A 27161-nucleotide genomic window follows, 5' to 3' on the forward strand; every position below is an offset into this window, starting at 1 on the left:
GGCCAGAATGACCCCTCTACCTATGATGAACTGGTCACCCTCGTGGAGAGACAACTGGCAACCCGTGAACCCGGGAGGTGAAACACGGCATTCCAGGAAACCAGTCCCAACCCCGAGGCCCCAGATCATCGAGAACTCCAGGAAAGCCATAGCTGGAAGAACAGGCACCAAGGAGCAGCCTGAGGCCCCAAAGAGACCTGGGGGTCTGGAGGGAGAGGGCTGGGGGAGCGGGTCAGAGAGCCCAAGACAGAGGGCAACCTCCAGGATGGGATATCGCTGTTATGAGTGTGAGGAGCTGGGGCATATAGCAGCCCATGCAATGCAATCTGGGGGGGATCCCAGGGACCAATGTGGCCTAATCAGCCTAGTGGGGGTCGCGACGGCCCCACATGAGTACACCAGGCCAGTAAAGATGAACGGCATCCACACCATAGCTTTGGTGGACTCTGGGAGTGCTGCCACATTGGTCTCAGGGAAGTTAGTGGGGCAAGACCAACTGAGCCGGGCCAAGAGCACCGGAGTGACGTGTGTCCACGGCACAGTAAATTTCATCCCCACAATCCCAATACGGATTGAGATCCAGGGGAACACTACCAAGGTGACTGCAGGAGTGGTCCCCAAGCTCCTCTACCCGGTCTTAATTGGCAGGAACTTTTCCGGGTTTGAGGCCTACTCCCCCCACATCGAGTTGGGGAAGGCAGTAAACCCAGAGCGGAGATCGAGGCGCCCATGGATGGCCCTACCACAATTTTTGCTGGGTTTTCCCCAGAGTTATTTTCACCCCCCGGGAAGTCCCGGAAATCTAGATGGGAAAGGAGGGCAGATAAAAGATTAGGAACCAGGATTTTGGCGACAAACCAGAGAGCTGCCCTGGTTGGGAGAAGGCCCCGTCAGGGAAACCGCAAGGTAACACGGAGCAATGGAGACCCAGAGAAGGCCCCCAGCACAAGCGGAAGCACCCCAAGAGAAGAAGGGGAGCCCAATCCAACAGAATCAGGCCAGATCGGTCCTGCATGCGAGTTTTTTCGGCAGGACCAAGCCTATAACCCACTGTATGCGAATGTGAGGGAGGAGGCAGTAGAGGTAAATGGTGTGCCAGTAGAAGGGAAAACCAAAGGCCCAGGGCCATACTATATAATCAAACAGGATCTGTTGTACCGCATAGTGCTAATACAGGGGGGAAGTAGCATACTCGTCATCCTGGACTACGCTACACGGTACCCCGAAGCCATTCCTTTAAGAAACCCCACATCCAAGGTGATCGCAAAAGAACTGGTCTAGGTTTTCATTAGGGTAGGCATTCCTAAGGAGATCCTAACAGACCAAGGGACTCCCTTCATGTCGAGAGTAATGAATGATTTATGTACTCTGCTCCGCATTCAAGTCTTGTGGACCTCTGTCTATCATCCCCAAACAGATGGTTTGGTCAAGCGATTTAACTGCACTCTCAAGAGCATGATCTGAAAGGTGATGGCCCAAGACGGAAAAGACTGGAATACTCTCCTACCATACTTGATGAGAAGTTCCCCAGGCATCTACTGAATTCTGCCCCTTCGAACTACTGTACGGATGCCACCCACTGGCATATTAGACATCGCAAAGGCGGAATGGGCAGAACAATCCAACCCGGGGAAGAACATAATCATACACGTGTCCCAGATGAGAGAACAAATAGCCCAAGTGACCCCCATAGTATGAGAGCATTTTGAGAAAGCACAAGAGGCCCAACGAACCTACTACAACCATCATGCAAAAACACAGAAATTTCAACCAGGAGAACGGGTGCTGGTGCTGGTACCAATAACAGAAAGCAAGCTCCTGGCCTGTTGGCGTGGATCCTATGAGATCATAGAAGCCGTTGGGGAAGTGAATTATAAGGTGAAGCAGCCAGACCGCCAAAGGACAGAGCAGATCTGTCTGACTGAAACCCTGGCTCGATCGGGAGATGTGCCTGGCCATCCTGCCAGCTCCACCGCAGGCAGATGGCCAACAAGGGCAGGTAAGGATATCCCCCGAATTAGCCCCAGAACAATGAACAGAGGTTGTCAAATGATCCAGCGGAACCAAGATGTGTTCTCCACACAACCAGGCCGTACGACGCTGATCCAACACCACATCGTCACCTGTCCCGGAGCAAGGGTGACGACAAAACCATATTGCATACCAGAGGCAAAAAGAGAAGAAATTAGGGCAGAAGTAAGGAAGATGCTGGAACTTGGGGTGATCTGAGGAATCCCACAGCCAGTGGTCCAGCCCTACTGTCTTGGTCCCCAAGCCTGACGGCACCCTGAGGTTTTGTAATGACTTTTGGAAGTTAAATGAGGTATCCCAATTCGATGCCTACCCGATACCAAGTATTGATGACCTGGTGGATCAGTTAGGCAAGGCCCGATACTTGACCACCTTGGACTTGACAAACGGCTACTGACAGATCCCCCTGGCTGAGGATGCCAAGGAAAAAAACGCTTTCTCTATACCCGACAGCCTCTTCCAATATACCGTCCTCCCTTTCGGGCTCCATAGGGCTCCTGCAACTTTCCAACGATCGATGGACAGATTACTTCAACCCCATGCCAAGTATGCTGCCGCCTATTTAGTTGATGTGGTAATCCATAGCCCTGACTGGGATACGCACCTGGGGAAAGTGGAAGTGGTACTAGATGCTCTTAGGCTGGCCTCACCGCTACCCCATCCAAATGTGCAACAGGGTTAGCCGAGGCCAGATACCTCGGGTATGTAGTCGGAAGGGGCCTGGTGAAGCCCCAGTGGAACAAAGTGGAGGCAATACAGGAATGGCCCCACCCGACCCGCAAGAAGCAAGTCAGAGCGTTCTTAGGGATGGTGGGGTACTATCGCCAGTTCATCTCTCACTTCGCCATGAGGGCAGTGCCTCTGATGGACCTGATAAGAGCTTGTGGCCTGGAGATACTTAAGTGGATCAAGGCGGCAAAAGAAGCTTTCACAGACCTAAGAACGATCCTTTGCAGTCATCCAGTGCTCGCAGCCCCAGATTTCAAAAAGGAATTCATCCTACAACAAATGCCTTGGAGGTAGGACTTGGGCCATCCTTTCACAGATGGTGGGGGATGAGGAGCACCCGATCCTATACCTCAGCCAAAAGCTCCTGCCCAGGGAGCAACGGTACGCCGTAGTAGAAAAGGAATGCCTAGCAGTTAAATGGGCCATGGAGATTCTATGGTAATATCTACTTGGACGGCGGTTCACCCTTGTGACGGACCATGCCCCACTCCAATGGATGCACACAAACAAAGAGAGGAATGCACGAGTGAGTAGATGGTTCCTATCCCTACAACCTTTCCACTTCCGGATACAGCATAGAGCCAGAAGACAACACGGCAACGCGGACGGACTGTCACGACAACACTGTCTCTTGTCCCAAGTAGCCCAACCCCGTGGTATTGAGTGGGGGGGTAGGGGGATATGTGATACAGGAGGGCCAGGGAGCAGTGGGAGAGTGGTAGAGGGGAAATATTGAATAGTACTGGACCCAGGACAGACCCCTGGGGGACATCATTATTTACCTCTCTGCATTCTGAAAAGTGACCAATTATCCCTACTCTTTGTTTTCTTTTAATCAGTTACAGATCTATAAGAGAACCTTCCCTCTTATCTCATGACTGCTTACTTGTTTAAGAGCCTTTGGTGAGGGACCTAGTCAAAAAGGCTTTCTGAAAGTCTAAGTACACTATATCCCCTGGGTCACCCTGGTCCACATGTTTGTTGACCCCCTCAGAGACTCCTAACAGATTGTTGAGGCATGATTACCCTTTACAAAAGCTGTGTTGACTCCTCCCCAACAAATTGTGTTTATCTATGTGTCTGATAATGCTATTCTTTACTATAGTTTCAACCAGTTTGGCTGGTATTAACATTAGGTGTACAGGCCTGTAATTGCCAGGATCATTTCTGGAACCTTTTTTAACAATTGGTGTCACATTAGCTATCCTCCAGTTATCGGGTACAGAAGCTGATTTAAATGATAGGTTACATACCACAGTTAGTAGTTCTACAATTTCATATTTGAGTTCCTTCAGAACTCTTGGGTGACCACCATCTGGTCCTGGTGATTTATTGTTTAATTTATTGTGAATTGTGAATAGTGGCATTTTCAACAGCCCCTGTGTGTTCTGCACTGTGGATAGTGGTGCTGTCACCACTAGAGGAGAGTCCTGACCCAGGAATAGTGGCATTCTTGACATACCTTGGGAGGCAGGGGAGGAGGGATTCTGCAACCTGAATAGTGGCACTGTTGCCACCCCGTCCCCTCAGTGGGGCATCCTAAGCCATGAACAGTGGTGCTCTCAACATCTCCAGGTTCTAGGAATGGGTCACTCTGGGTGCCAACTTCAAGGTGGCACTGTACTGCTCACATTTTTTTTGTTTCTATTAATTAGCTTGCCTTCCCCCCGTCCTCTGCTGATTGGTTGGTGGTGAGTTATTTCTTTTGTGACTTAGCCACTACCATTTTCCACCCTGGCTGGCAAAAAAGCTAGGGCCACTCCTGGTCCTGCACTCTGAACAGTGGTGCTCTTGCCACCTTCCAGAGTGCCACTGTGTGTCACTGAGTGCCCGTCTTGACACGCGCCGGAGGAGTGTGAATAGCGGCAGACTGTGAATAGTGGCATAATGGGACTAGTGTGGCACCAGGGATGTGCCCCTGGGACGGGGCGTCCTGCACGGTGAATAATGGTGCAATAGACGTGCCCCGGGATGGCATGTCCTGCACGGTGAATGGTGGCGTCTTGTGCACCGTTCAGTGCACCTAGCTCTTGGCTGGGGTGTGGGGGGTCGTCCCTGCTGCCCCTCCCCCAAGCACTCCCCAGGCTGGTAGTCGGCAAGGAGGTGCTGAAATACCTGGCCGTGGACTTGGCTCTGCCTCTTCATATAGACATGCGGCTGCTCCGCGGCCAGCGAGTAGATGTTGCCGATGAGGGGCAGCCCCCGGGGCCCCGGCGGGAAACCAGGCGGCCGCCTCTGCTTGAGCAGCTGCCTCACCAGCAGCGAGAGGAGGAGGAGCAGGAGCGCGCCAGTGCCCACCGCCGTGAGCACCTGACCCTGGGACCACATTCCCCCGCTCCGCCGCTGCCCTCTGCCAGCGCCCGACTCCCCTTTCCCCCGCCCCTTCACGCAGCCACGTGGGCGCCGCCGTCCCTCGACCGCCCTGATTGGCCGGCGGCCGGGCTAGTCAAGAGACTCCAAATATGATTGGCGGAGTCAGTCCGGCGGCCGGCTCTTCCTCCCCCCTCTCAAGTTCTCCAAAGAGGCCGTTGGGATTTCGGCCGTTACTCCCCCCCCAAGTGCCCACTCCGCGTGTAACCCCGTTCTGCGCTGTTTCACTCAGCCAGCGGCGAGCCGAGGCGGGCTGGTTACATAACTGACCCTCGTGTAGCTGGCAGCAAAAATATTTGTTCGGGGAGTTGCTCCCCGCCCACCCGGCCAGCCGTGAACAGTCCAGGTCCCCTACTTCACCCTAGCGCCCCAACCACCAGTCTCGCAGTAGCGTAACTGGGGAGAGTAGTGGACAAGGCCCTTATGGGTTGTTTCAACGAGGGGCTCTTACCTGCGCTTGCAATAAAGGTCGCTGCCGGTTACAAACAGCCCTGTGGTGCAGCCCATGCAGCTTCCTCAGAGAAAGCCCCAGTCGAGCGAATTAGTGATCAGCCACCCTGTGCCTTGCAAACAGTAGTGAGGAGCAGACAGAAATAAAGCACATCACTAGGAAGAGAGGGTGGGAGGGAGGCAGCTTGAAAGCTGCAGGCGAGCTGTTGGGGTTTGGCTCGTAACTGCTTTGGGGGGCTTTTTGCACCATCTGTGCCTTACAAAGTTGTTTGAGCAGGCTAAGATGCAATGCTTTAGGAATATGCTTCCCCTAGACTGAAAGAATCTTCTGCTGAGGTCAAATGGCATGCCAGCCTTCAGTGCCAGACAGTAACTTCATAATTGGGGCCCTGGAAAGACCTTCTGAGCAGAAGTTTTCAAACCAGGCTATGGGGAAACATTTCAGCAGTAATTAAGTGATTTAAGAGCTTAAATCCCTAAATCACATAGGAGCTTTAGAATAGTCTACCATATGTGATTGTTTTATTGGTTTGGAGGGATGTGTATGCAAAGTGATTGACTTTTCCATCTAAAAATCAAAAAGATTACTATTCTGAGTAAAATGTTATGAACGTGTTTGAGGCAGGAAGCCATTTATTATTTAAGTCATTAATTAACTAAGGGGTCTTTAACTTTGGAAAGTTTTTCAATTTTATTTTGCTACAGTCCAAGTGTGCTCCTGTGAGAGACAAAATGCAAACTGGATGTTTGAATTCCTGTCCTGTGGCATCAAATTATACTATATCTGCCCATGACTGAGGGGTTTAAATATATTTCCAGTGAAAGGTGATTACATTGGGAGGGGGAAGTGAAAGAAAAGGAGGAAAAAAACAAGTCTATTCCAAGGAGGAGGTTGACTGATAATAAACTCAAGATTTTAGTTTTTTACACTATCTTTTTATTTTATTTAGGGACGGGAGGTTATAAAAAAATCATACATGGACAGGCCAAAGCACTATAGTATTCCTGTTCTACTTTCCCCTCCATACCTATCCTCTCTCTCTTCTGGCTGTAGGGTGACCAGACAGCAAATGTGAAAAATCGGGACAGGGAGTGGGGGATAATAGGAGCCTATATAAGAAAAAGACTCAAAAATCAGGACTGTCCCTATAAAATCAGGACATCTGGTCACCCAATCTGACCGCTCCACTATTGTATCTTTGAAGTGTGAATTGCAAATCAAAATTTAAGAAAAGCACTGTTGCACTCCATTTTACATTCTTTAGCAAGACATTAAAGTGACTGAAGTGTTTGGGAGAAACTGGGAGTGTCCCAAATACTGGGTGACTGTATTCAGCAGCACTTTCTTTGAGAGAGCTAAGCAGATTGTTGCTTAGGGTTGTGCCATCTACTCCCAACACTGCACGATAATTTCAGTTTGTCAACTTTGATCCTCTGTGCTGATGATAGCTTTTGCAGGATACAAAAAGTGAGAAAGGTATTAAAAAGATGTATTCATACAGTGATATGATATGGTCATATGATCATCTCGGAAATTTATAATCAGTAGAGCATATGCAGGGACGGCTCTAAGTTTTTTGCCGCCCCAATCTCTGAGAGCACAACTAGCCAAGCAAAAAAAATGGCCGGAATGCCGCCCCTGGAATTGTGCCACCACAAGCACGTGCTTGCTTTGCTGGTGCCTAAAGCCAGACCTAAGCATATGTACAAATGTGAAGAGCATTACCAGTAAGCTGCTGTAAGGCCTAGGGATGTTTTTAACTCTAGGTAGCTGATTTGAGTTAACTAACATGAGCAAAAATCCTGGTGAAAACAAGTCAGTTTGTAGTTTTCATATGAGTTAGCAGGACAAGGTAAATCCTAGGATCTCCCATAATCTTTACTTCGTCTTACTAACTCATGTGAAAACTACAAACTGCTTTGTCTTTCATTGCTTAAGTGTCTTCTGCAGCTATCCCAAAATTGAATTCAGGCCATTTCCCTACATGGAAATTCCATGCACAGAGATGGAATTTCTTTTATTAACTTGAATCTTTGGGTGGAACAAAAATAAACATAAAGTACATAGTGCCAGTGCTCACAAGTACTTTCCTGAATTTTCTCTACAGTATTTGGTGATTCTTATTGACAGATTGCTAGCTATGGACTTATAACTTGCTCCGATTTTGAGGTCTTAAATGAGTTGCCAATTTCTCTCTCTCCCCTCATATCAATACATCACTACTTCTACTGTAATCTGTACTCCATTACTAAGGAATCCACACATTTCTTCCTGTCCGTAAGAAATTGTCTTAACCCCATCTTGAGCTTTCCAACACATCAACTAAATTTCTTCTTTAAACTGTCAAGTTGCAGATTATGTTCTCCCCTCAGCCAGACAAGCTGTCAGAGTTCCAGCATATGTTCTACTTTTTACTGTAGATTTGTCTTTCATTCAGAGACACATGAAGGATTTTTTTTCACACACTATTGTAGAATTAACTAGGTGCATTGTTACTTTATAATCATTGTGAAGCATTAGGTTTTGGCCACTATAGTAGTCAAGATACCAGGATGCCAGACTTGAAGGACTAATGATTCTTATGATGGTTCCTGTGACTCAGTCACCTCCACACAATTATTTCCCCACCACCACCCTTCTCCTTGATCATTTCAGAACTGACCCATTTCCTCTCCCCATCTGTATTAGTCCAATACTGAGGTAATTTAATGTAGCCATCACACATCCATCCTTAGATTTCACAAAGATTAAATCTAATATGGATTCTTCTTCCCAAACTACAATCCAGATCACTCTTCTCAATAACAATCACTTTCATGGCCTTCACTGGCCATAAATTAGCCACCCAGAGATCTCAGCTAGTGCCCCAGTCTCACTCTCATCTTTGCCAACTGTTTCCAGGGTTCTTCTATTATTTAAATATATCTGGATGGGCACCATTTGTATTGAGCTTGTATAGGATAAGAAAGAAAAGGAAAGATAATAGATCACTTTGGCAGCATTATTTTGAATGGGATGGATGAGAATGAATCTAGTATAAAAATACTCAAGAGGAGGAGATTAGGGCATGGAAGAGCAATTTGGCCATTTGGATAGAAAGAAAGGAGTAAGTTTTATATAGTGTAGAAGAAAAAGTAACCGGATTAGGCCTGATTTGGATGAAGAAGAGAAATAAAGAGAGGAATTGAACTTGACCATCGCCCAGCTAATGTGCTTGGGTGGCAGGGAAGACTGTAGTGTTATCATTTGTGATAGAGAATGGATGTATTGAAGAACATTCAGGAGGAACAATGAGCTCAGTTTTGGCCATTTTGATCTTCAGCAGATGCGGAGCCATCCAAGATTAAATATCTAAAAGTTACTGAGAAATCCATGATTGAATACAGAAGAAAGGTTCAGAGGGGATAAGTATATTTGAAAGTTGCCAGCGCAGAAATGATAGTTAAACCCATATGAGATGATCAGGTTACTCCAGGATAAGATGTCGAGGGAGCATAAAAAGGGGCCAAGAGCTGAACCATGAGAAATTATATCAGAAGAGTTAAGCTCCCACTCTATCTAGTCACTGTTCTTTTTATATCTTTTGGGGGATCTTATGATATCTCTGTTATACTCTTAAGAGAATAGGAACAATTTCTAATTTCCCTCTGTATCTCACAAGCTTGCATTCACCCATGTTACTTATTCTCTTAACTCAATAACCCCCTATTTATAGAACACTAGCTACTGCTTTCACACTTCTCACAACACAAATAAGTTGGAAAAGTTATAACCAGGTTAGAGTTTTCTCCCTGAAACTTCAGGATTGTTTCCCACATGATATATACTAGTACTCTTGTCTATATAATTTATAAATAGCATACTCTACTAGAAAACATTTTTATATCCTAGACAAATAATGTTAGAAAAACTTTTCCTCTTTCCTTTTACTCACATGCTAATTACTCAACACAATGAAATATGAGAAACTCATTTAATAAATCTGCTGTCAAACACAAGATTTTATCTATGGGAGTTAAATAACACTTTCGTAACACACCCATAAAAACACAACTATTACCAGTTTCTAAATTACAGTCTCTGGCTAGCTAAACCTGCAAGAGCTATGGTACTTTGTAGATATGTCAAACAGGAAAAAGTGGTATCATACTTTCTCTTGCCAGCTTGTTATTCAGAAGCTGACAATTTGCACTTTCTCAGCCACAGTATTGCCAACCCTAAATGTTAAAAAATCATGAGTCAGGCCCCCAAAATTATGAGATCGGCTTAAAAATTAATTGAGATTTTTTTTAAATAGTCAATTTTGGGATATTTTTGTTTGCTTTTGAGCCTTCAGGTACACTCGGTTACATTTAAAGTTGCAATTAAATCATGAGAGTTTGCAACACTCCAGTCAAGTGAGTACAATGCTTACTAATACTTTTGTTCCAAATGTGTAGCCCTTACCTTGATGTACTCTTTATCAGAAATACAAGGAAAGAGAGCTTCTATGGAAGCCTGATGGAAAAGACTAGCCTAGTTTTTTGGCCCTGCATTGTCTCCTTTGCAACACTCTGGCAACACAATTTAGATGAAAAGCAGTCTTAAAAAGCCAACTGGGGCTGGCTAACTGCTCCCAGTCCACCCAGTGTAGAGGGCATATCAGAGAATGTAAGGATGTAAGTGGGTATGGTCTGAGGATCTTGTGCTCTAGTGATCCTGGGTCAATTGAATGGCTCCTATTGAGCTATCAGTACTAAGGCTGTACTAAGTTGAACCGGAGCCAAATCGGCTCCTTCTGACTGCTGGGAGTGGGAAGGCAGAAGGGTGGTGTAGCCTCCTCCTTCTTCTTTATGTCCTGTGCTGAGCATACCTTGGCTGAAACTAAAGACCTAGTCTGTAATTTCTCCACCTGACTTTTGCTGACATCCCATTAATGTGTAGGGCACAATCATGCAACTCTCACTCGTGCAAGCAACCAAGTGTGTGTGTGTGTATGTGTATATAACAAGATTAATTGTCAATTCTGATCTAACTTTTCAAATAGAAATAGAGAACGATATTCACCCTCTATCTCAAATGCAAAATGTGTAAAATTAAAGAGATCTACTGAATTTAAATTAAGGTAAAGTTTCTGGACCAGATTTTCTCCCCTCAATCTGTCCCCTTTATGCTGCTCCAGAGGTGTAAAGGGGCCATATACTAGCCATATTTGGTAAGCTGAGCATTGTTGCGTGAGCCCTCAGCTGGTATAAGGCCAGTATAACCACCTCCTACATCACTCTCCCCCCTCCATCTCAGAGGTATGGCTTGGGACAGAGAAGGCCATGTATGGAGCACTGTTGTGCTTTGATAATTTACAGCTGACAGGAAATCCTGATGGGGCCCATTGCCAGCTGGCATGAATTAGGGCCTAGGGCTTTCTCAAACCAACATTGGGGATGGGACTGGAACTGTGTAGGACTGAGAATCAGGGAACCATAAATGGCTCCCTGACAGTTTGTCCCTGCCTCCTGTGCTAAGCAGATCTCAGTGCAGACTAGAATCTGACCCCCTAGTTTTAAAAATTGTGTCTTACTTAAAAGAACGTGTTAAGTTAAATTTGTTCTCAAATTTAGATTTTATAAAAACAAGCTTTTACAAAATCCAAGACCAAAGGAAATGTTTCCATTAAGTTAAAAATAATCCAATGTAAACAGTCTTTTAAACAAACAAACAAACAAAAATTACTCTAATGCTTTGACTCCTTCCAATAAATGATCTACTAGGGTGTGTTCAGTTTAAAAAAATGTACGGTGAAGATAATAACCTAGACAAGGGTTTGTTTGTTTTTAAGTGTCCCATTCATTTACATTGTTTTAATATCAGAATGATTTTTATTTAGGTTTGAAGAATAAAAGATATTCAACCTTATAATTTGTTTTCTAATAATATTTACTAAGGGCTATCTGATCATCGCATTACAACACCCGATAGTGTGTGTCCTCCAGGAATATAATTACCTACTGTGATTATCTTAACATGACTCATACACATATAAATATATACAGACCTTATTTCTTAAATTTAGATTACCATTTGATAATTTGCAGGTGTATTTTCTTTGGAGAGAAGGAGTTGTATTAAGGGAGAGATGAACCAATTACCTGACAACTCTAAACAAATACAGACCCAATTTCAGTTCATGATGTCACGGTCTTCTGAGACATACAAGCCATAGAAAATCCATAGATTGTGTCATAAAACAACAGTACCAAACATTATATAACTCATTTGAATTACTTCAGTGCTATTAGTCACCAGACCTGCCCTGTTAGTCATTGTGGTGGGTAAAGTCCCATTTTATTAATGGAAGGCCCTATGAGAGCCTCCCTTTTCTTCCTGATCTCTATCTCTGTATTTTTTCCCCAGGGGGAAGAGGTTTGCAAGCCCCTTGTGCCCCTTTGCTTCCTTTCTCTGGGTGACAAAAACAGCTAGGAAGAATATTATAGACTAGATAGGGAGGCCACACTCCAAATATATCTATTTAATCTGTCTAACCTATCTGGCCACTCCCCTTATCCCTGTAGTATCTGTGTTAATTTTACAAAATTCTATAAATTTGTATGAGTTAACTACACATAAAACTGCATTCTCCCTCAATCAGGGAGATCTTCACTCTTCTTACCCTTATTGTTTTCTCCACCATTCCAAGAACAAGGCAGAATGTGAACCATAAACTCCCTGAACATTAAATCTCACCAAATGAGGGTCAATCCATCCTCATCATCATATCCACACATTATACTCCACACCTGAACATAGCCACTTTATGAACTTCATACCCTCATATCTCAATGTCTGTACTTTGACCCCTCAGCCTTTTACCCCCAATCGGGGATATTGCAGATTATGTATTCCTTATGCCACCCGATCTTAAACCAAACTTTGCACCCTTGATAACCTGTATGTTATTCCCTGATAACCAGAAACTTCTATGCTTAAACTCTGTACCGTTCACTTTTTTTAAACATCATCTTAATATATTTTAAAAATATAATTCTCAACTGTGTTAATATATTAGCCTAGAAAAAATGTAAACATCTGGGAAGAATCCAACCTACTCACATGCTCATTGACTCATTTGTGCATTCTCAAGGGACCAACGGGTTAGTGAACTTGTTGGACAGCACTGGCTGAAGAATGCCTGATGCAGCTTTCCATGGCAGTTACAGAGAAAATACTTCTACACTGGGGTCAACCTTAGTGATTATGTAGTTCAGGAAACTTCAAGAAATTTTGCAGGGCAGATGCTCATTTAATGGCCAAATTGAGATCTGATTGTAAGTAGGCGAAACTCTGTTTACTTTTATAGAATTGAGGCCCACTTACACCTGTTCTGAATTTGGCCCTTCAACTGGACTGGACAAGCAGTACTCAAAAAGAGATTTGACATTTATATGGATAAGAACATCCAGATTTATAGTTAATGCTAACAAAAACAAATTGGAAAATATATAAAACCTCATTTTCAGAGTTTAAGCCAATCTCCATTAGGTATTAGGATGAGACCTACTTGGAAGGCTACTTATCCCACATCTGAAAGGTTTTTTGCACTTTTTTTGAAGCATCTGGTGCTGGCCATTGTTGGAGGCAGGATAGCAATTCCTATGTTCTGTAGGTTTTCCTTTATAGAAAGGGACTGTTTAACTCTATAGACACTCATATGATGTAATTTATTCTACCTGCATAAGGCTCAATTAGACTCTGTGCATCCCTGTATTATGTACATGGAGAGGGTGGGGCATGAATTCAATTCCTCACAGTTCACTGGATCTGTATGATAAATGTGGATCTATGGCACCATCTCAACGCATGCCCATTGTGTGTGTCTGTGGTGTTCTCTGTGGAGCCACTGTGGAGAGTGGCTGTTCTCCCTGTTTCCTTCATGTGCAGCTCCTTTGTGCAGTTTATAGGCTTGTGTTAGAACACGTTAACTAACACCATACTAAACACACAGTGTAAACATTATTATTTTGTTTAACATAATTTCAGGTGGTGGTGCTTAGCAGGGCTAACCAGGATCAGAAGACACAATGGGAAGGTCTAGAGTAGGGGAAATTGTTAAGTTTTAAAATGTGTCAGCTAAAACTTTTTAAAATTAACAATTTTAAACCGGACTTTGCCCCTAGTCTAGACAGGACAAGTCCTGTTATTGAGAAACCTAGGCTTCTCCTATTAACATAAATAAATAAATTAAATATAAAATCTGTTCGTTGAAGAGAAAATTGCTTTATAGATTTGCATCTCTAACAAAAACTATCAGAATGTAGCTTTTTAATTATGCTACGATGAACCCATCTCTATCTATATGTTTGAGAGAAAATATTTATGTGGATGTGGAAAGCTGGATTCCTTTAAGCAAATGTATTTTATTGTGTGTGTATATATATATATATATATATATATATATATATACAATAAATATATATACACAACTGTACAGGCCATGTTGAAAAGACTAATGTAATGCCTATGAAGCAAAGAATTAACTGTAAATAATGACAGACTGCTTTAAAGACAAGAAGTTGGTCCAATGAAAGATATTACCTCATCCTGTTTGTCTGCTTCAAAGACAAATATTTCTAATTTCCAGAAATAGGGATACCAAAGAGGCAAAACACATTAATTCAGTCTTCCAATAGAGTATTAGAAATTGCCTTGGTGAAAATAAGCATTCTGAATGGATTATTTAAAATCAAACTTCCATTAATCTGTTAGAAGGAAAAAGCATAATAATAATAAATAAATAAAAACTTCAAAAACTGTTCCCAAGGGATTCCAGTGAAATGCAAGTCACATTTTTGCATTTCAGGTTAAGATACTCTCATTTCTGCAGATTGATCTTTAAATTCGTTATGGCTTTTAGCAAAGTGATCTTGGCTTTCCTGTTGGCACAAATTCAGATGAGTTTGGGTAGTGTCCTACATTTTCTTTTAGAACATTATATCAATTGCAAATAAGTTGTTCTGTTTTTCTGTAGATGAAATCCATATAAACGCAGGGTCAACAATTCCCGAGAGGATGGTGAACCTTCTTGTAAAAAAACACAAGAATTTCACCCCTGTGACAGTCCTGAAAATCCTTAGCAAAGCTTTGAAATAGTCCTAGTTGTAGTCAGCAGTCCACTAATTTCTGTATCCCGTGAAATTATGATAATTCTTTTAGATTAGTTTTCGTACATGAAATTAATTCGGTGCGCATGTAGATTGCAAGTAGTGGCGTGGTAAAATGTTAATATACCTGGTGTAAGCGAGAGGAATAAAACTTAAATATATTTGGACACTTTCATCAAAAACTGAATAGTCGAAATTCTATATGTAAATATGGAGAAATCTCGGGGAAACTATAAACCCAAGGTAATTTACAGTTAATAACATCTACAGGATAGTTGTGCACTTATATAAAGCCATTTACTGCGTACTGCAGTTGAAGTCGGAAGCCTGAAAATAAAATAAAACATCGAAGCCCCCTCTGGACCTGCAACTGTCATTAAATTCTGAACCCAGGGAAAATTTTAGAGAGTTTAGAAAGACATGAATTCCTGGTCATCTGAGGAAACCTGAGGCTTATTTACAATCATCCAAAGTGTGCGGCTTATAAATGGGTGTATTACGCAACCATTATTACTAAAGTGAACGGGGGAAGTTTGGTAATGGAAAACCAGAAATGATGACAGAAAAAAAAAATCAGCAATGCCTTTTTTAGGTGGCCAGTGAATTGTGCGCGTCTTGAAACGTGATTTCACTATGATCAAGTATCTTGATGCTTTAGAACTAAAAATAACATTAACAAAAACAGCACATATTTTGCATTCATCTTGTTGCTTCAAACGCTATCAATCGGGACCTAAATATTTTTACTACAACAGGAGCTATCCCTGTAATTATATTTTATGTACAGGTCAGATTATAGAAAGTTAGGCTCCTAAATCCAAATTTAGGAGGCTAAATGAATGGCCCGATTTTTAAAAGTGCTCCGCGCAGCTGCTCCCCTCATGAAATACGATTTTAATCTCTTAAATGAGGATTTGGGAGCAGAATTACCCATTTTAAAGTGTTGTTAGCCATATTCTGTAAAATGATTATGTAATTTCACTAGTTTTTCAGAAATGGAAGGTCGTAGTAGAGTGTTAATGTAAAGTTTCATTATCAAATATCAACTAAACCTAAAATAAAAACGTCACACATTTGATGTTCAAGCACATGTAGACGGTAGTTTCCAACAATGAGAAACAATGAAAAGGGAATTGGTATATCTATATATGATTCATTTAAGTAAATGGAGAAATCATGATTATAGATGGGTGTATATATCGAATATGTGTTGGATAATATTTCCGTGCAGGAATAGTCTCTTTCAGTTTTTCAGATCATTCTTGAAAGCTTTAATAGTGTGGTCACATGGTATGATGGCTTTGTGTAGAAGTAGGACTCAGCAACCCTTCTGTAGATTTGTCCCATCCATCTACTTGATGTCAGAGGCAGGGGGTCGCCTTCGGAATTTCGCGGGGTCCAAAGCTGTCTGGGTTAGGAGAGAAATATTTTGGCTTCTACCTTAGTAATTATGTCCATGGGTGATCAGTTCATATTATATGTCTATAGAGTATCATCTCTACAAACAAATTTAAATGCTTATGAAAGGCTGAAAAGGTTTTCAGTGTAAGTCTCCGGGGTGCAATAAAAAGGCTTTTTCTGCTTTAAAGCACTGAGAAGCAATCAGCCTGATGCAATTCTTTTCTCCCTCCCCAGCGCTCCCGGAGCGGGATTTCTCGGTAACCACCCTTCTGGCTCTCCCTCCAGACTCCCCGTATCACCGTTACACAGGAACCAACTCCCGGATCCCTGCCAAACGCACACAGCCAGAAAGGCAGCCAAATGGACCTCATGGTTTGTGCAAAGGCTCCCCTTCAGCAGATGAACAAGAGGGGAACAATTTGCTTGCATAACATTAGGGTTTACGCTTGAACCCCGGGTCCGCGACGAGCTACAGATTGGTATGATCTGTTTCTTGTTAAGGAGTAACTCGATTCCCTCTCCTATGACTCAATGTTATTAACAGAATGTATTTGAAATCCGGTACTTGGATGGATACTCACGCGCCCACTTTGGAAAGCAGAGTAAAAGAAAAGCATAATACTTACCACCAGGAATATTCTCAATAGCACAATGGAAACTTAACTCAAATGAGAAGAAAATGCAATGTTTATTATGATGATGCAAACAGAAAGTGGTTTATTCCCATTTGTTGTTGTTGGCAGAACCTATTACTGCCCTTTATAAAGAGCTTTTCTGACATGAAGAAAAGACCCACCGAGAAAGTACACACCTTATTGATATTTTCCACAGGAAAAACTACTTGCTGTCCGGTCTTTTCCTTTGGATGTGTTTGTGTCAATGTGTGTGTGCAAAACAGCTTTACAAACATACAGTAAATCCAACCATCCTGTAATGGAGCAGGTGTACAAACTCGAGACACGTCTACAACGCCTCTAGACAATGACTAAGAGACCCTTTAAGAGTGATTCATTTGACCCTATAGCTTGAGCCGGGTTGGCTCGGGCAGAGGCTTCTCCACTGCGGATGTAGCTCTTGCAGCTCTAAGTGCCCAGGAAAGGGAAGCAGCTGGGTAGCTGCCGGAACGTGGCCACTTCAACTCTGGACTAGGAAGGGGGGGGAGCCGCGGATGCGAGACACACTCCAAACACTTCCAGCTGCTCCAAGCAGCCTGCAAAAAGGAAGCTGCCAATATAATGGTATTTATGGCAATCAATAAAGACAGGGCTCGTAGCACGAAATGATTGAATCACGCCGGCTACAACATCTGCTAGCAATCCTCCCCTCTGAGAGACGATGGTCGGGCCAGTCCCACTGTTTGTACACTTTCTGCGGACAATTTGCTGCGGAATACAGATCGGTTCTTACATTACTTCTCAATATCAGATGCTACCGTTGGTAACATAGTAGTTCAGTACGCAATTTCCCCTGGGTTTATATTAAATAAACTACGAGTCTTAACTGTGTGTCACAGAAGACAGTGCAATTATTTTTATTTTTTCCTGTAGGGGAATTCAAATTCATACTGTGAACAGTAATTGCGTTCGATTCAGTGAATGTAAAATCTGTCCTCCAAAAAATGCATACCGAAGACCAGTTTAAATCAGTCCTGTTCAAAGGAGAAACAGAGAAGAGTAAATGGTCACAATTTAAGTATTAACTCTGAATAGAAGTCCCTGTAAGGAAGGAAAGTAGACTCCTATCCCTTCAGTCTTAACCAACTCTCTTCAGACCTGCTTTCCACAATCCACACAACTGCCTACCACACTAGGTTGCGCTAATCTTCAAATGCCCCAAGAGACTAATGTTATTCTTGTTCTCAAAACCTATGAAAAGTGAATATAATAGCCAGAGAGAAAGACTTATTTTGCAAGCTGCTTGAGCTTTAACTCGGAATTTAGTTTACATTAACAATAAGAATGCGAGGTATGCTATGTGGAAAGACTTCAGCATGGTAGATACTTGTAGAAGAGAGGGAAAATGGAAATTGTTCTTCTTGGTTGACAGAGGAAGGGGAGTCATTTTCATTCATTATAGACAAAAGGCCTGATCTAAAGCACATTGAAATCGGAGTGAAGATTCACATTAATTTCAATGGGCTTTGGGACTTTCCATGAATGTTTTGGTTTTAATTTTTAGTTATTTTAAATTGCCCGTTTCTCCCGATTTACCACATACACTTGGCCAAATGCAAATCCACACTAGATACCGGGAACGATGGGAAAATGCGTAACATGGCAATCCCCAGGCAGGAACCTGAAAATTTAGTCCCGTTGAAGTCAGGGGAACTACCCACATGAGTAAAGGTTTGCAGGATCGGGCTTCAAGGTACCAAAGGAAAAACTTTTCTAATATGCGGCGCATAACGGATTTATTTGCTCCAGATACTATACTCTTAACGTGATATAATTAAACGTATTTAGTAACATAAGTGAAATAACTTCTGCACTCGTGTTTTAATGTGTTACGAAACAAAAAACTGTACTATTAGAAAATATTTGTAATAAATACTAAATACAGTTTCCCATGTATGCAATTACATTACTATAGCCACGCATTTGCATACTAAAAAAATAATGATAACCCGCCGTTGCCAAGGTCCTTTTTTCTGTCTGCAATGCGGTATTTTTTGCAGTAGATGTCGCTTCTAATAAGTAAATAACCTGTCCTTTGAATTTTTCATTAAAAAGATATGGTACTTTTTGTGGGGGTAAGGGGGTGGACTGTACATTATTAATGACTCGAGACGATTTCCCTTACTTGCCATTAATCGTCTGATGTGATCCGTCTTTTTTTCGTTCAGTGACCTCAGGGCAAATAAACCTATCAGATGTAGCCAACTGACTAGCAAATTTTGTGAATGGAATACTCAGTGACTGGAAGATGACGTAATTGGAGACCAGTGGGTTTCGTGCCCGGTTGTGGATTGGCTACATTTTGCCAACAGACCTTGTGATTGGCTGGCCAGTGCCGGTCAAACGCCTACACACTTTCACCCTGGCGGTAGATATAAAAGGGGGATACTTAGGCATTGAACAGCATCACGATTTAGAAACATATATTGAGGAAACCTCCGCCACGTTTTACTGTTTCTTAAGAAGCTTTGCATTTCAAGGTAAGCATGGTCTTTCTTTCTTTTTCTTTTTCTTTTCTTAAATCTAGAGTTTGGTGAGCTTACTTCAGTGCAGCAGAATTTGCTGTGCTTGAAGATGTACGTGTACCCAGGAAGGTCTTTAACTGATGCTAAATTACAGCTTGTGTTGCCTTTCTCTATTTTGATTTTTCTTTGTGCATTCAGAGAACGCATAATCTGTAATTAGCTAGATTTCGTATGGTGGTCTAAATTACACGTTACTGGATTCTTCAAAATAAAATAAAATAAAAATAAAAAGTACCAAGATAAAAGAAGGAATACACAATCCCGTTAGAATAATTGAAAGCAACCGATATTGCGTAGTATATTACATTTTGTATGAACCCCCCCCCTAATCTCTTTACATTATTGGGCTGCATAGCTTGATTTCTTTTGTAATCATTTTGAGGTTTTTCACAAAATCTGTTATAAAATGGTAAAAGTTTAAAAAGTGACAACCTTCATTGTATGTTAGCTAGCAATATATGCTTCAGGTAGTAATAGGTGTTTTAATTTATGAGTGAAAAGGTGAAGTTAATCTAAAAATATTTAAATAAAGCTGTGAGTCATAGAGAGGAGTTCTTCAGGATCTGATATTTTTAAATCTTTCTGCTCTCTTAACTTGAGTTCATCTGATTTATTTATCTTTGGTCATAATTTTGGGATTTTTTATTAAAATCAATTTAATGGACCTGTTTTTATAGTTTTATCTAATTTGTATTTGAGTTGGAAGATTAGTATGTAAACTGTACCAGGAAGTGAGCACTCTTTAATACAATGTGCTGTTTTCTAAGCAAACATAATTCTTTTAAATTTTTAAATGAAACATTAGAGGGATTAACATTTATTAATATTCTGCAAAAATGAGAATACAGAAAAGTACTGGTCATCTTTTAAAAATAACAATAGCTTTAGCTTTCATGCTTTTTCATAAGATTTACTATATCTGAAGTGCCATTTTGTCCAGTTCAAATCCGACACATGAAATGAAATTACGTGCAGTGCTTCAAACACAGGGGGGAAGAGACACGTTTCCCATCAGTTTATAGACAGATCTGCATTAACTTAAATCCCATTTTAGTTACATCTGATAGTAATCCTAACTCTGAAAAAACTCAAAATATTACAATTTGGTCATATACAAAAATCTGAAAATTATTTGAGAAAACTAAAGCAAAAGACCAAAGCAAATTAACAACAACAACCTATTACCAAGTGTGCCTAGAGAAAGACTGCATCTTTAGTAGATCTGTTAAGATTGAGGAGGTTGGGAAATGGCCATTGTTTGATGTGACTCTTTGTTGTAGAGAGGACATTATGGTTATGCTGAAGATTTCATCTTTCCTTGCTGTTTATGCCTTGGTTATGTGCCAGATGGATAGCTCCCAGGCAACCCCACTCAGGTAAGAAGCAGAGAGCTGTGGAAACTCATGAGTTTCGGAGCACTGCATCTGAACAGAATGGAGACATTTAGTTTTCCTCGTGGCTGCAGATAGGAAGTGGATTATAGTAAAAGAGAAAACGTAGATCTTCCAATATTACTTTTTTGTAACGCTCATATTTTAACATGCAATAGATTACTTATCTAGTGTGTGAGGGAATGAGTAATCTTTGTCTTGAGTTCGGTATACATATGGACACTAGTAACAAAGACACGCTCAGCAATGTGGAATAGTGTATACAAGAACTCATCCACCTAAGGGCACACATGCAAGAGTCTCTGCAGCAGTTATCCTTGTATTCATTCTGTCTCGCTTGTCTCCACCTAGACCTGGCTTAGACTCTATAACGGATCGAGTGACACTCAGTGATTACGAAGCTCGGCGGTTATTAAATGCGTTGGTGAAAGAATTTGTTCAGATGACAGCGGAAGACCTGGAACAAGCGACTGAGGGGAATAGGTAAGGGCTACAGCCCCGGGGATATGCACAGATGCTGGGGAAGCAGGACCACTCTGTGTGTCCATTTGATTTCCCAGCAAGAGCCACCTCAGCAGACACTCGGGCAGGCTAAGATTTTCCTCTCCCTTGGGACTGCGGATGACCTTGTACAATACTTTGGAAGGGATGGTACTGCATAGATGTTTTCCCGTGTCAGTATCAGGTTGATGATTTCCACCTAGTTAACCTGCTTTTATCTTTTTTTACAACCGAGAGCAAATAAAAAAAAAAAAACATTGGAGGGTGAGTTGAACTTCAAGGAGGGGGTTATATTAAAATATGGCAGCAAGAGGTACGTTTTCCCGGTGGTAGTATTAAGGGCTGTTCGATCGCTCCTGGATTCTCTGTCGCGATAGTGCATGATGCTGTCGTGAGGCATGGAAGGCCATTGGCTGAAGCGGGGCATCCTATTAGTGCACGCAGCGCCACCCTCTCCCTCAGGGCCAAGGCATGCAAGTACATTTGCATTAACCGTAATGAATTCCTATTGCAAAGCATGTTGATGAATGAGCGACTGAACAGCATGTCTAGTACAGTGGAAGACAAACCTCCTATCCTTTGACTACCAGCATCCCAAAATCTAATCTATTTGCTTGATCAAGTAAACAATATTAATTTTGTTCATGATAAAACTCTGTTCTCCCTCTGATTTCAAGTGTGCCCCCTCTTGCATGAAATGAGTGTGAGGGGATTTTATCCTTTTCTTTTTGTCTCCTAATTATACTTATTTATCTAGGAATGTAATGCATGGATGTGCATGATTTATATTACTTTTTTGGCATGTTTTTTCCCCCTGCAGCCTGGATAGACCTATTTCCAAACGCTGCGCCAGTCTGAGTACTTGTGTGCTGGGCAAACTGTCTCAAGAATTGCACAAATTGCAAACTTACCCTCGTACTGACGTCGGGGCTGGAACTCCTGGCAAGAAAAGGAATGTGCTGAATGACCTGGAAAATGAACGCTATGCAAACTATGGGGAATCCCTGGGAAACAATTAAACATGCTTATTTTCACCCTTCTCCCTTTTTTTTTAACTTGATGCATGTGGATCTAACCTTGATTGCTAACTTTGCTATGTTATTTTGGTTCTGTTTTCGACAGAGAATGTTTGAGATGGACTTAAAGTTAGGACGATAAAGAACACAACACACATACCAAGTTAGAAAAAAAAATATACCAAATAAAATAAAAAAAGAATGAACAGCACTGCCTTGAGACGTCAACTGATTTTCTTAGACATTTATTTTAAAAAAATCTAAACAAAGCTTTTCATTTCTAGCTATTACATGTACAGATAAACTCTTCTTTCATGCCTGCTCATGCACTTGTTCAATAAACCTATTTTTCTATGAGGATTGGGCCTGTTGTTTTAATTAATTGTGTTGGAATGCAAGATTTCTAGAAAAGTTTTACAAATCTTTTCAGAACTGGAGAAGAGCAGAACAATACAAAAGTTGTATAATAATTTAATTCCAGAATAGCTGAACAATTTGACTATGTTCATATACACTGGGAGAACTCCTAGACCCTTTTAATGTTTTCTATATGTATGTGTGCATACATAATCAGTCACACACACAATCTTAGCTAGTAAAACAATTTCAAAAACTTTTGAAATGGCTAAGCTTCAAGAAATGCATGTATTAACTAGTGTGAAAACACTAGAAATGTAATCCAGGTTTAAAACTGTTCTCATTGAACTCATCCAGGTAAGAACTTTAATATTCCTTTTTCATTTTCCTTAAAATTATTTACATGAAGCTTCTTTACAGTGATGTATTACCATGATTAACTGGATTTTTTACATGTATATCAGTTTTAGAAATAACCTGTGAGGTAGACTTGTATATTAAAAGAATGAAAAGGGGGAGCTTTCATATCTGGGTAATTCATTTAAAATCTTGTTTTCTGTTAATTCTTTTACTTTAATACAACAGATTTAGTGCTACTTTTGTACCTCTTTAACTTTTTCCCCCTCTTTACTACATATATTTCATAATATGGGAACTGTTCAGAAAACAATTGTCATGTTACCAGGGATGTTTTCTATGGTACTGTCTCTGGGCCTGTCTATAGTCTTAACTCAAGCAACATTCCCATAGATTTCAGTAGGAGATTGGCTTGAACAAAGACTATAGAAATATGTACTCTAAGGCCCCAGTCCAGCAATACACATAAGCATGTGCTTAATTCTAAGCAAGTGAGTATTCCCATTGAAATCAGTAGGATTACTAAAATGCTTAATGCTTTGCTCAGTGAAGGCTTAAATAAAGAAGAAAGCTGTTTAAATAGTGCAATCAGATATACGGAAGAAGGAAAATGACTATGTGCAGTTCAACACTGAAAAATTATTAAAAAATCCCTGGCAACTTCTTACTCTGTAGATTTAATTCCTGGATGAAATCCTTGCCCCAGTGAAGTCAATGACAAAATGTCCATTGACTTCAATGGGGCCAGGACTTCAGCCCTTTTGTGTGTTCTGACATAGCTGCTGATCTGAGTACCTAAAATAGGTTTTTTTGCTACTATACTCCATCAGCACTACAGAACCAACTCAGCTGAGGCTTAGCTAGATTCTTTTACTCCTTATGCATTATCAACAGTTGTCTGTTAAATTTCAATTATTTGCTGGTGGGAATGGAGTTGATCAAGTGTTATTGAGGGGATAATTTTGTCTAGACAACCTTAACTATTGGTGATGATGTGCAAGAAAGAAAGAGCCCAGTCTGACTTTCACAACCTGAGCTGAGTCTGTAGCACCTGCTAGCTAGAAAAAGAAAAATATTTTTTAAACTCATAAACTGAGTGAACAATATGTAAATCCTTGAAACACAATAAATATGGAACTTCACAATCCCATTTTTATAGAGATACTTTTCCAGGTAGAACCACACCTTATTGATATAAGCAAAGTATTTTTTACAGTCTCTCTATGTAAAATATATGTTTTTTATTTTGAAAAGCAGTGTAACAGCACAGAAAAGGGCATGTAACACAGCAACCTGTGTGACCCATCGTCTGGCAGACTTCCTGAGCAGGTCAGGAGGAGTGGGCAAGAACAACTTTGTACCTACCAATGTGGGATCTAAAGCTTTTGGGAGGCGAAGAAGAAATGCTCAAATATAAACATCTGAATGACATCTGGAAAATGGTAAGCACATTGCAACATATGTATAATCTATACTTCCTTTCGTAATGTTACCATTGCTAATATTTTAAATAGAATTCTTGTTTGGATGAAAAATAGATTTATGGTGTTTAGATTCTAGAAAGAAACAGAAATAGTTAATCCAAATGTGATACAAATCCAGTTTTACATTTAAATAGAACATCTACTGTAAGGTCTCTTTTTTTTCAAAGTAAAGTGAAAAGTTTAAATAATCAGCTGTAATGAATGTTATATCACCTTGTAAAAGCTGGTTGGTTCAAGTAATTGTTTCAATCAGTGGATATTCTTGCATTATACCACAAGTAATATTTCAGTATCAATATTTTGGTAATTTTGGATTTCTTTCTTTCAGATTGCCATGAAACTAAAATGTTAACTCCCTTTTGTTTCTAATGAAAGCAACTCTTCTCCATAAATCAAGAAGGCCAAACAGAAGACTCATTTTTTGCATCCTTCTAATATTTAAAAATGTTTTGTTAAAAACAAATGAAAGCACTTCTGTTATGTATAGTACAAAACAATCTAATTATTCAAGTTAAATTATTGTATATTCTTTTTATATGCAATTCTATTTCAAATAAAATGTGATAGCATCTATTATTTATTTATCTTCTAGCATATATGTGAAATGTGACCCATGCTATTTATCTGGGCAATACTGCCAAATCTCGGGGATTACACTAAATTGCTGCCTGTCAAGGCATATCTGTAAAATATGGTGTGCTGTGCCTTGATGTAAAACATTTAACTAACATGATTGTACAGTATGTTTAAAAACACTTCAATATTGTATCATTTGTGAATTTAAGCAAGATTAAAAAAAGTATTTTAGATACATTTGGATTGAGAAACTGATTTTTCATTTAAACAATTTTATTGTTAGTTTATTGCATAGTTTTTTTTTAAAAAAACATCTGGCATTAGCCAAATGTGGATACCAGATTAGAAGGATCATTGGCCTGCTCCCATATGGTACTTCCTATGTCTTATCTAATTACAGGCCCTAGAGTGGTTCTTGAGAACTAAAGTTTGAATGTTCAGAATAGAGAAAACATTTTCCCTTTTACAAACTCATGAACCAGTAGCTCAAAAATAATTACAAAATGACTAAACAGAATAACCCCCCACAGTTCCTGGTAGTAACTAACGTCATAATGTATAGAGCAAGACAACAGTTTTGTATAGCCTCTTTCATACAATCTATATCCCAAAATGGTTTACATAGTTAAACAGTAGGGGGATAGACAAAGGAGAAAAGATATGTATTTAGCTGAGATTGAAATGAGAGAGAGAATAAATGAGAGAAAGGGATTCAGGATAGCAATTACAGACTGAAGGAACTGCAAAGAAGCAGTTTCTTTGATTAACCAGTGTCTGAGACTGTGTCTATACAGGGGCCAGGGTTAGAGGAGCTGAAGAACAGAGAGTGGAGTAAAGGGAAATTGGAGAAAATCCATTGGTGGTTTTAAAACCAAGGAGGACACCTTTCAACCAATGCGGGTCCTTTCTCCTACAGAAGGAAATTGCTGACTTTTCAATATACTGGCTGGGCTAGATACTCTGGGTAGATCTACACTGAACACTTGTTATAGCGGTGTGTACTGTAGATACATGGCTAGCTCTCCTAGGATCGGTATAAATAGCAGTGTAGGTGGTGAGGCACTGCTTAGGCAAGTAAAGAGACATCTGAAGCTTGTGGGTATGTGTCCTACACAACTTTTCACTTGCCCAAGCAGTGCCCCCATATATACACTGCTATTTTTAGCAATGTAGTGTCTCACTGTCTCCCTGCTGCTTGAGCCTTTCCCCACTGCAGGAAAAATCTCTGACAATGGGGAAAGGCTCTGCCAGTTTTCTGCAGCTGGAGCCTTTCCCTGCTTCAGGGAAAGACTTCAGCAGCAGTGAAAGGCTTTTGCAGATGGGAGGCAGCAGGGAGAGCCTTTCCCCACTGTCTTCCCCCTGCAAGAGTCTTTCCTTGCTGCAGTGAAAGGCTTTGGCAGCAGGGAGCTACTGAACCCTTTCTCCTCTGCCATTGCTTTTCACTGATGTGTGGACAGCTTTTTCACTGTGGCACACAGCTACACATACCCTATACATTGCAACCACCACTGGTGTGCAGTGTAGACATAGCCTCTAAGTCTGTTTTGTTCTGCACTGCACTGCCAGTGCTATCTGACCCTAAAGTCAGCTTCACCAATCCAGGGAGGATCATTCCACTGAAATGATGATCATCTCATGGTAAGGAGCAGTCATTAGGGCTCTTGCACCACTGTGGCAAGTGTAGGGGAAAAGGGGCATGATTGGCGGAAAGGCTGTGTGGTGGGGACACTCCTATATCATGCCAATCCTTGGCTACGTTTATGGCTCTTTTGGGTAAATTAGAGCAGCCTTAAGATTGCATGATTCCCACATAACCCTCTCCGGTGGGATTTAAGTGGTATGGAGGGCGTGGCGAATTTCATACTACATATTATGTTTCAAATTAACTTGAATATAAATATTTTTTTCTCTACATGCAGTGCTTGATACTTTTTTCTTAGCTAAACACAAACTGCATTTATTACCACAATAATCTAGAGTTCTGCAATGTCTAGAATTCAGGTGTATATAGTTTCTAAGAAGATTAACCTATATTACTCTACAGTGATATCTTTGGTTCTGTTACTTCAACAACACAGAGGAGCACATCTGTCATTATGTACTCAGTAATAGCGCATACATAGCTTTGAACATTAGAATACTTTTTATTGAGATATAACATTGT

The 27161-nt window shown here is 41.1% G+C and overlaps 2 protein-coding genes across 2 annotated transcripts in view; one reads left to right on the forward strand and one right to left on the reverse strand.

Moving 5' to 3' along the window:
* The window catches only part of LOC135878288 (vitamin D 25-hydroxylase), a 46924-nt gene extending 41836 nt beyond the window's left edge, over positions 1-5088 (reverse strand). Inside the window, exon 1 of the mRNA XM_065403907.1 lies at positions 4876-5088. Within this exon, the coding sequence (XP_065259979.1) occupies positions 4876-5088 (213 nt within the window). The remainder of the gene's footprint in view (positions 1-4875) is intronic.
* Positions 5089-20605: 15517 nt separating this feature from the next.
* On the forward strand, positions 20606-22226 carry CALCA (calcitonin related polypeptide alpha). The gene is made up of 4 exons (XM_065404267.1): positions 20606-20691; positions 21058-21189; positions 21443-21520; positions 22028-22226. Exons 1-4 carry the CDS (start codon positions 20606-20608, stop codon positions 22224-22226), a joined length of 495 nt encoding a protein of 164 aa, XP_065260339.1.
* Positions 22227-27161: the final 4935 nt, after the last annotated feature.

Source organism: Emys orbicularis, chromosome 4 (genome assembly GCF_028017835.1).
Source record: "Emys orbicularis isolate rEmyOrb1 chromosome 4, rEmyOrb1.hap1, whole genome shotgun sequence".
NCBI lineage: Eukaryota > Metazoa > Chordata > Testudines > Emydidae > Emys > Emys orbicularis.

Bases quoted from the DNA above. Each gene is read 5' to 3' on its own strand.
- CALCA (XM_065404267.1), top strand. From the start codon at position 20,606: ATGGTTATGCTGAAGATTTCATCTTTCCTTGCTGTTTATGCCTTGGTT. The intron at 20,692-21,057 runs GTAAGAAGCAGA...GTCTCCACCTAG, and splicing joins TCCCAGGCAACCCCACTCAG to ACCTGGCTTAGACTCTATAA. The intron at 21,521-22,027 runs GTACGTTTTCCC...TTCCCCCTGCAG, and splicing joins TTAAAATATGGCAGCAAGAG to CCTGGATAGACCTATTTCCA.